The 10,433-nt window shown below is 45.3% G+C and overlaps 1 protein-coding gene across 1 annotated transcript in view; it reads right to left on the reverse strand.

Moving 5' to 3' along the window:
• Polr3a (RNA polymerase III subunit A) overlaps positions 1-8,475 on the reverse strand; it is a 43,233-nt gene extending 34,758 nt beyond the window's left edge. Inside the window, exons 1-5 of the mRNA XM_021181759.3 lie at positions 8,282-8,475; positions 5,775-5,910; positions 5,506-5,643; positions 4,174-4,345; positions 3,748-3,902 (exon numbers count right to left, since the gene is read on the reverse strand). Coding sequence (XP_021037418.1) covers positions 3,748-3,902; positions 4,174-4,345; positions 5,506-5,643; positions 5,775-5,910; positions 8,282-8,325 — 645 coding nt within the window. The 5' untranslated portion in view covers positions 8,326-8,475. The remainder of the gene's footprint in view (positions 1-3,747; positions 3,903-4,173; positions 4,346-5,505; positions 5,644-5,774; positions 5,911-8,281) is intronic.
• Positions 8,476-10,433: the final 1,958 nt, after the last annotated feature.

The following is a 10,433-nucleotide window of genomic DNA, read 5'->3' on the forward strand; positions in this document are numbered from 1 at the left end:
AGAGAGAGCACACATTAGCAGCTTGACAACACACCTAAAAGCTCTAGAAAGAAAGGAAGCAAATTCACCCAAGAGGAGTAGACGGCAAGAAATAATCAAACTCAGGGGTGAAATCAACCAAGTAGAAACAAGAAGAACAATTCAAAGAATCAACCAAACGAGGAGCTGGTTCTTTGAGAAAATCAACAAGATAGATAAACCCTTAGCCAGACTCACTAAAGGGCATAGGGAAAGTATTCTAATCAACAAAATCAGAAATGAAAAGGGAGACATAACAACAGACCCTGAAGAAATCCAAAACACCATCAGATCCTTCTACAAAAGGCTATACTCAACAAAACTGGAGAACCTGGATGAAATGGACAAGTTTCTAGACAGATACCAGGTACCAAAGTTAAATCAAGATCAGGTTAATGATCTAAACAGTCCCATATTCCCTAAAGAAATAGAAGCAGTCATTAATAGTCTCCCAACCAAGAAAAGCCCAGGACCAGATGGGTTTAGTGCAGAGTTCTATCAAACCTTCAAAGAAGATCTAATCCCAGTTCTTCACAAACTATTCCAGAAAATAGAATCAGAAGGTACTCTACCCAACTCATTCTATGAAGCCACAATTACTCTGATACCTAAACCACATAAAGACACAACAAAAATGGAGAACTTCAGACCAATTTCCCTTATGAATATTGATGCAAAAATCCTCAATAAAGTTCTGGCTAACCGAATTCAAGAACACATCAAAACAATCATCCATCCTGACCAAGTAGGTTTCATCCCAGGGATGCAAGGATGGTTCAATATACGAAAATCCATCAATGTAATCCATTATATAAACAAACTCAAAGACAAAAACCACATGATCATCTCGTTAGATGCTGAAAAAGCATTTGACAAAATCCAACACCCATTCATGATAAAAGTCTTGGAAAGATCAGGAATTCAAGGCCCATACCTAACCATGATAAAAGCAATATACAGCAAACCAGTAGCCAACATCAAAGTAAATGGTGAGAAGCTGGAAGCAATCCCACTAAAATCAGGGACTAGACAAGGCTGCCCACTCTCTCCCTACCTATTCAACATTGTACTTGAAGTCCTAGCCAGAGCAATTAGACAGCAAAAGGAGATCAAGGGGATACAAATCGGAAAAGAAGAAGTCAAAATATCGCTTTTTGCAGATGATATGATAGTATACATAAGTGACCCTAAAAATTCCACCAGAGAACTCCTAAACCTGATAAACAGCTTCGGTGAAGTAGCTGGATATAAAATTAACTCAAGCAAGTCAATGGCCTTTCTGTACACAAAGGATAAACAGGCAGAGAAGGAAATAAGGGAAACAACACCCTTCTCAATAGTCACAAATAATATAAAATACCTTGGCATGACTCTAACTAAGGAAGTGAAAGATCTGTATGACAAGAACTTCAAGTCCCTGAAGAAAGAAATTAAAGAAGATCTCAGAAGGTGGAAAAACCTCCCATGCTCATGGATTGGCAGGATCAACATTGTAAAAATGGCTATCTTACCAAAAGCAATCTACAAATTCAATGCAATCCCCATCAAAATTCCAACTCAATTCTTCAACGAATTAGAAAGGGCAATCTGCAAATTCATCTGGAACAACAAAAAACCTAGGATAGCAAAAACTCTTCTCAAGGATAAAAGAACCTCTGGTGGAATCACCATGCCTGACCTAAAGCTGTACTACAGAGCAATTGTGATAAAAACTGCATGGTACTGGTATAACGACAGACAAGTAGACCAATGGAACAGAATTGAAGACCCTGAGATCAACCCACATACCTATGGTCACTTGATCTTTGACAAGGGAGCAAAAACCATCCAGTGGAAAAAAGAAAGCATTTTCAACAAATGGTGCTGGCACAACTGGCGGTTATCTTGTAGAAGAATGCGAATTGATCCATTCCTATCTCCTTGTACCAAGGTCAAATCTAAGTGGATTAAGGAACTCCACATAAAACCAGAGACACTGAAACTTATAGAGGAGAAAGTAGGGAAAAGCCTCGAAGATATGGGTACAGGGGAAAAATTCCTGAATAGAACAGCAAAGGCTTGTGCTGTAAGATGGAGAATCGATAAATGGGACCTCATAAAGTTGCAAAGCTTCTGCAAGGCAAAAGACACCGTCAATAAGACAAAAAGACCACCAACAGATTGGGAAAGGATCTTTACCTATCCTAAATCAGATAGGGGACTAATATCCAATATATATAGAGAACTCAAGAAGGTGGACTCCAGAAAATCAAATAACCCCGTTAAAAAATGGGGCTCAGACTGAACAAAGAATTCTCACCTGAGGAATACCGAATGGCAGAGAAGCACCTGAAAAAATGTTCAACATCCTTAATCATCAGGGAAATGCAACTCAAAACAACCCTGAGATTCCACCTCACACCAGTCAGAATGGCTAAGATCAAAAATTCAGGTGACAGCAGATGCTGGCGAGGATGTGGAGAAAGAGGAACACTCCTTCATTGTTGGTGGGATTGCAAGCTGGTACAACCACTCTGGAAATCAGTTTGGCGGTTCCTCAGAAAATTGGACATAATACTACCAGAGGATCCAGCAATACCTCTCCTGGGCATATATCCAGAAGATGTTCCAACCGGTAAGAAGGACACATGCTCCACTATGTTCATAGCAGCCTTATTTATAATAGCCAGAAGCTGGAAAGAACCCAGATGCCCCTCAACAGAGGAATGGATACAGAAAATGTGGTACATTTACACAATGGAGTACTACTCAGCTATTAAAAGGAATGAATTTATGAAATTCCTAGGCAAATAGATGGATCTGGAGGGCATCATCCTGAGTGAGGTAACATATTCACAAAGGAACTCACCCAATATGTACTCACTGATAAGTGGATATTAGCCCAAAAACTTAGGATACCCAAGATATAAGATACAATTTGTTAAACGCATGAAACTCAAGAAGAACGAAGGCCAAAGTGTGGACACTGTGCCCCTTCTTGGAGTTGGGAACAAAACACCCATGGAAAGAGTTACAGAGATAAAGTTTGGAGCTGTGAAGAAAGGATGGACCATCTAAAGACTGCCATATCCAGGGATCCATCCCATAATCAGCTTCCAAACGCTGACACCATTGCATACACTAGCAAGATTTTGCTGAAAGGACCCAGATATAGTTGTCTCTTGTGAGACAATGCCGGGGCCTAGCAAACACAGAAGTGGATGCTCACAGTCAGCTATTGGATGGATCACAGGGCCCCCAATGGAGGAGCTAGAGAAAGTACCCAAGGAGCTAAAGGGAACTGCAACCCCATAGGTGGAACATTATTATGAACTAACCAGGGCCCCAGAGCTCTTGACTCTAGCTGCATTTGTATCAAAAGATGGCCTAGTCGGCCATCACTGGAAAGAGAAGTCCATTGGACTTGCCAACTTTATACGCCCCAGTACAGGGGAATGCCAGGGCCAAGGGGTGGGGGTGGGTGGGTGGGGGACTGGGGGCGGGGGGAGTGTATTGGGGACTTTTTGGATAGCTTTGGAAATGTATTTGAGGAAAATACCTAATAAAAAAAAAGAAAAATAAAATAAAATAAAGCACAGTGGCTGAAAAAAAAAAAAAGAATGTGGGCATACTGGGGGTGGAGACCGGAGGAAGGCAAGGATGTGTATGAGTGCATCTGTGTGCATGTGTGGGCCCCAGTATGATGTTCTAGAGATGTAGGCCAAGGGCCAGCATACATTTCCAGCTTACCTGGGCCCTTCCCAGCAGGGGTTCAACCTCTTTGTTATGCTCAATGGCTGTCTCAAAGGACTGCAGGAAGTTTGATACAATGGGATCCACGACTTTTTTGTTTGTCTTGTATTTTTCATGAATTATCTTCAGTAAACCACATTTCTTTACAGTACCTACAAGATTGAATTAATTTACAAAGGATTTAAAAAGTTAGGTTCTCAGCTATGCTGTCTAAAGGTTATAGTCTAACAAAACTGCTACATCAATCAAAAGGAGAGGAACATTTTCTAGGAAAACAGCAGCTGCGGGGGGGGGGGGGGGGGGGGGGGGGCATAATCCTAATTCACAGGCAAACAGCTGATTTAAAACCATCTTACAAAATCAATCCATGAAACAAAGAGTGAACAGGAAGGCCATGGCTGAGCCTCTGGGCATCCTCCTCACCATTAAAGGCACCACAGTAGTGACAAGTGCTTTTCTTCCGGCACTTATCTGAGATCTTCTTCTTCAGGCCTCGCTTCTGCAGGTAGGTTAGGCCAGGCCTCTTCAGAAAATCTAGAAACTGCTGCTTCTCTTCCTGGGACAGCATAATGTGGCAGCAGGTTTTGCAGATCATCTTTCAAAGGTTAAGCAGAATGGAGACAAAGATAAGAGGCTAAAAAAAATCCTTCCTCTTTAAAATGTCACCTCTGAAGCTACTGAGATAGATCACTGGGCGAGGTGCTTGCTGCCAAGCCTGATGACCTAAGTCCAATTCCTGGGAGCCACAAGGTAGAAGGAGAAAACTGACTCCTGCGAGTTATCCTGACCCCCATTGAGTGGCTCCCCCCACAAATATACACACACACACACACATATATACACACAAAGTAAATTACTACTACTACTACTACTAAATGTCTCTGCTTTGTTGTGTACACGTAATGGATTATCACAAACTATGATCTACACATCATGGCAGCCCGTGTTCCCAGGATGTTGCTGGTGCTCAAGGTCAGATGGCAGGATTTTGTTGCTGTATTCTTCTTTGTGTCTTCTGTGTTGGAACTGTTATTATTTTTGTACAGTGTTTGATTGAACCTCGGGTCTTAGGCGTGCTAGGCATGCTTATCAATAAACTCTAGCTACCCTACCGTCTTTTTTTGTTGTTGTTATTTAGTTCAGGCTAATCTTAAACTCACGTCTCAAGCTAGCCTCAATTTCCCAATCTTCCTGCCTCTGCCTCTCTAGCCCTGTGATTACACGTGTACATCACCACTCCTATAGTTTCTAACAGTTGGAATCTGGATTTTTAAAACCTTAAGACAGGTTTCATTGCACAGCCTGGGCTGGTCTTGGACCTGAGATTCTCCTTGTCTACTTCTTTAGTGCTAAGGTGCCAGTATATGTTAAGCCTAGCTTAGCACGGTTTGCAGTGCATAAACTACCACTTTCAGTTGGGCAGATTTTTTTTTCTTTTAACATGAATTTATTTCAGTGTGAGCTACAGCTTATGTGTGACAATCAGAGGACATTAGGTGTCAGCTCTCTCCTTCAACAGCACGGGACCTGGCAAGTGAACTCAGGTGCTCAGACTAGCACCAAACGCCTACCCAGTAAGCCATCTCTTCTGCAGCTATTGCTTTCTCAAGGGAAACAGAACATTACAGAATCTGTAAGGAATTTAACATAATGCAAGATTGCAATACTATGGACACAGTATAGAAACTTCTGGATATACCCCTCCTCAGCCGCAGTTCCCGGGTTCCCTCCAGTGTCCCTGACCCCCCCGCTCACCTGTAAGATGCCAATGACAGCCCTGAAGTACCCGACATGAAAGCACGGTAGCTCGAGATCAATGTACCCATAGTGGCCAAGACAGTCCGCCAAGTTCTTCCCACAGGTCTCACAAGGACGATCCTTTTCGCTTGTACCCTTTGGAGGAAAGAACACCCAGCCATTGGTGGAGAGTACAAGAAAGGGGCCCAGTCTTCCTAACTCACAACCAGCTGGGACCAACGATTTCACGTGTCAACTGTGGAACACTGGGAGGGACAGGGCCTTACCATTCTATGGTCAAGCACCCCATACAACAAGGGGGCATGGTTGTTGTCTTGGCTGTACAGGTTCTTACTGACAACCTGGATATGTGCCTGCTGGCGCATCTCCTCAGGGGACTTCATTCCAAAACAGATATGGCTTCTGCAGTGGGAGCAAACCGGAGAAAGGTATCAAAGCCCATGGACCTAGGCACACATGGACACAATCAAAACCACCCTGCCCTCCGACTCCTGGACCGGCTCATTCCACCAGACCCAGACAGAGTTTAGTAACTGGGTCTTCAGCCCTTTATCCTAGGGAGTTTCAATTTTCCTCATGAGACGTTATTGCTCTCAAGGTCACTCCCTTGGTGGACAAGCCAGTGATGAACATATCTTTCTCAGGTTCCTCTCTGCCGCACACAGTTCACCCCACTCTCTTCCTAGTCTGGACTTGCTTTCCTACCTCTGCTTTCAGGACACTGAAGGTTCCCTACGCCTTCAGTGTCCCTCTCCTCTCAGTATAGTCTCCTTTTTGGGGGGGAAGGAGGAGGGTTGAGGCAGGGTATCTCTGTATAGCCCTGGCTGTCCTGGAACTCACTCTGTAAACCAGGCTGGTCTCGAACTCAGAAATCCGCCTGCCTCTGCCTCCCAAGTGCTGGGATTAAAGGCGTGTGCCGCCACCACCACCCAGCCTATAATCTCCTTTACTGTCTTCATTTAGTCCTTTCGTGTCTTTTGCGGTATCTTCTTCCACTGCTATCATTTGCATATTGGACCCCCCCATTCTGGGTCCCACCCTTCCTCCTCTTCATTGCACAACCCTCCCAGGGATGCCATTTGTTTGTATATATAGACGTCTTCGAAATCTCTTTATGTCAGCCGCCTCTAGTCGACTGGGCATGGATGGGCATCTCCAACTCAGAGTATCTGAAAAGTTACATCTAGATCAAACATGTGCAGGCTTCCTCCCCTTTGCCATTTTCTAAGAAACACAAGCAAGTAACAACTTACATGGACAAAGAGTTTATCTAGAGATACTGTGCTGCTTTGAATAAAAGACTTTATCTGTTTGGAGTTGGGGTAGAACTGTTCATAAAAGATATAGAGAATTAAAATAACATGGAATGGTGCAGTCTGATGGGACACCAGGGTCTGGTCAGAACACCTCTCTGCATAGGTGACCTTCCAGCTGAATTCTAAGTCGGACAGAGCAAATAGGAGAATGAAGATCGGAAGCAGAAGATAAAGACTCTCACCAGAGAACCACAGGCAAGCGGCACAGACAGCTAAGGGTACAAGATGAGCCCAGTAAGGCCTGCAGGGGCCAGGGCTTGAGGTTTAGGAGGGAATCAAGTGTCGGTATTATCAAGAACTGCTGGAAGATCCAAGTGACAGAGATCTAGTTTGCATCTGAAATGAAGCGTCTTGCTCTGTAGCTTGGGCTAGCTTCAAACTCCTGACCGCCTGCCTTGACCTGAGTGGGATAACTATTGGCTTGTGGCTCTGCATCCCTGGGCTGCTGTGTGAGAATCCTTTCATGTGGATAGGTTGCGTGTGAAGGACTAAGATGGTGGACTGAGAACAGTTGGAGGTCACCCAGGTGACGCCTGTCCCAGTGAACAGTAACACAGAGTTCCGCCAGTCTCGTCTTTCTTACCTCTGTCTCTGCTTCTCTCTTCCATTTTATGCCCTACGCCCCTTTAAATTCACTTCTCTCCAAAGTCCCCACATCCACCTCAGAGCCCTGGCCCCAGCTCAAGTCACCATCATTGCCAGTCTAGATCTCTGCCATGGCCTCAAACTCTGTCCTGGCCAAACACTCCAAAAGTCTGACACGCCTTGGAAGACACACATAGTATAAGTCTCCTGCTTCACGTCTATCAGTCTACCTTGCCCCTCCAGTCCGTGTTTTAAAAGGAGCCTGGTCTGCAATGAGCCCGGTCTTATTTATTACTTGGTGCTCTCAGTCTCCCCTCTGCTCGTCGTTGCATTTGCCACAATCATGGCTGATTTGTCTACTCTACAACAGACCAAGCAGAAAGACTGCATTCTGCGGGACCTTTAGTACACAACACTGTCCTCAGTACATTCTCTTACGTAAGTTGAAGAAGCAAAAAGATCCGCCTTAGCCTCCCACCGCCAAAAAAATAAAACAACTAGGGCTTAATAATTAAGCTTTGAAACAGAGGGCCCAGAACAGCAGCTTGGTTTCTGAGCCTGCCACTTTCTAGCTGGCAACCTCGAGTCAGCACACAACTGTGTCCTCGTGCCAGAGGAAGAGGTCCGCTGAGAGCAATCAGCGCAGGGATTCAGGAGGTGGCATCTTCGCCCAGAATGCCCGCTCTGACACTGTTCCGTCCATTGCACTTTCCCCACTATACCTCAGGGATCCCCCATCCCCACCCAGGATCTGAAATCCCACCCTGGAACTTCTTTCTTCGCTCCCTTAACAACTGTCCCTCTCCTGGGACTCTCTGGGACCCGGGACCTCAGCCTCCACCTCACCCCCACCCATTCGGGGGCGTCCTTACATTTTCTTAGCCACATCCGTCTCGCGGAACTGCTCCTTCACCATGGTGCCGGCTGGCCGGACGCCCTTCTCGGAGCTGCGACTACAAAAACCACTGTCGCCGCACCTTCCCGGGGTGCTTAGGTGTTCAGGAGTAAGGAAGCCGCAGCAGCCTCCCCGGCCACCGTAGAGCGCCACACGTGCCGCTTCCTCTTCCGCCGCCGGACTTTATGAAGAGAGGCTTGGCGGACGCTGCTTTGAGCCCTCCTTCTAGATCGCCATCTAGCGGCTCCTTCACGAAAATGCACCTAGGCCGCGCAGATCAGTGGGGGAAAAAAGCCTTTTCAGGTGGGTTTCTCAAAACAGCAGAAGAGACAGACGGACCTACCGCTTTTTTTTTTTTTTTTTTTTTTTTTCGAGACAGGGTTTCTCTGTGCAGCCCTGGCTGTCCTGGAACTCACTCTGTAGACCATGCTGGCCTCAAACTCAGAAATCCGCCTGCCTCTGCCTCCCAAGTGCTGGGATTAAAGGCGAGCGCCACCACGCCCCGCAATTTTTTTTTTTTTTAAATCTCAAGGGCAAAAAGTTACATCAAATGGAAAAAAAAAAATCAAACAAGGACCGGCGTGTGTGTGTGTGTTGTTGTTGTTGTTTCCTGAGAAAGGCTGTCCATATATAGTCCCGACGGGTACTGAATTTGCCATCCTCTGTCTCCATACTCTCAGGGCTTCAGTTACATCCCACCTGGCATAAATAAGTAAATGTACATGTCTATTTACATACTTGTGTATAAACATATATACAAACACATGTAAACACGCTTATACTTACACAGCATATGTAATATATATGTATGGTTCGTTTTGAATTGTGTGTTTTGTAAATAGATGCAACAAAAACCCACCCAACCCTCCAGCTCTCCAAGGAGAGAAAGAACGGTCTATTAAAAACTGCCAGGCCGGGGCTGGAGAGGTTGCTCAGCGGTTAGGAGCTGTGACTGCTCTTCCGGAGGTCCTGAGTTCAAATCCCAGTAACCACACGGTGGCTCACAACCATCTGTAATGAGATCGGATGCCCTCGGCTGGTGTGTCTGAGAACAGCTACAGTGTACTTACATATAATAAATAAATAAATCTAAAAAAAAAACAAAAAACAAAAAAACTGCCAGGCCACCACTAAGAACAGTAGAAGACAGCTCCCAGCGGCAAAGCCTTGCTAGGTTTTAGGGGCTTATATGGCTGGAGTGGGGAAAGCTCAGAAAAGCCCGGTAGAACTCTGTTGGGCAGGGAGGAGATTGACAGATACAACCAGGAGCCTTCAGCCAGCTGTTAAGGGCTTCTGAGAAATGCAAAAAGTCTGTTTCCTAGCAAGATGGGGCCCAGACCATCACTCTAAAATAGTGCCGTCAGCACTGCCGTTTGGGGGCCTGCTTTGGGGACCTAACATATTTGTGTGTGTTTGTGTGTGTGCAGGCAGAAGTGCAGGTTGTTCTCCTCTGCACACTAAACCCTGTACTCGGGTATTTCCCTTGGAATAATGCTGTTAATTCATGTTTACGCTCTGCTCCACTTTATGCAAAGCATGAACTTCTGGATCAGGAAATATTAAAAGCTTATTTTGTGTCAGATTAGAGATTCACACACATACAATAAAAAAACCCAAAATATATTTTGAGATAGGTTCTTTCTATGGTTGGTTTCTTGAGACAGGGTTTCTCTGTGTAGCCCTGGCTGTCCTGGCACTCACTTTGTAGACCAGGCTGGCCTCGAACTCAGAAATCCGCCTGCCTCTGCCTCCCGAGTGCTGGGATTAAAGGCGTGCGCCACCACGCCCGGCTCACTTTATTTTATTCTTGAGTCAGAGTCTCACTATGCAAACCTGATTGACCCAAAACTCAGAGATCTGTCTTCCTCTACCTCTTAGGCCCTGCTTAGTGGAAACAATTTAAACAAACTGCCTGCCTCTAAGATTTAAACTAGTGGTTCTTAGCCTTGTTAACACTGCAGCGCCCCTTACTACAGTTCCTCATATTGTGTTCACTCCTAACTATAAAATTATTCCTAGCCGGGCGTGGTGGCGCACGCCTTTAATCCCAGCACTTGGGAGGCAAAGGCAGGCAGATTTCTGAGTTCAAGGCCAGCCTGGTCTACAGAGTGAGTTCCAGGACAGCACAG

Source organism: Mus caroli, unplaced genomic scaffold (assembly GCF_978045245.1).
Source record: "Mus caroli unplaced genomic scaffold, Mus_caroli_1 scaffold_12, whole genome shotgun sequence".
In the NCBI taxonomy this organism is placed as follows: domain Eukaryota; kingdom Metazoa; phylum Chordata; class Mammalia; order Rodentia; family Muridae; genus Mus; species Mus caroli.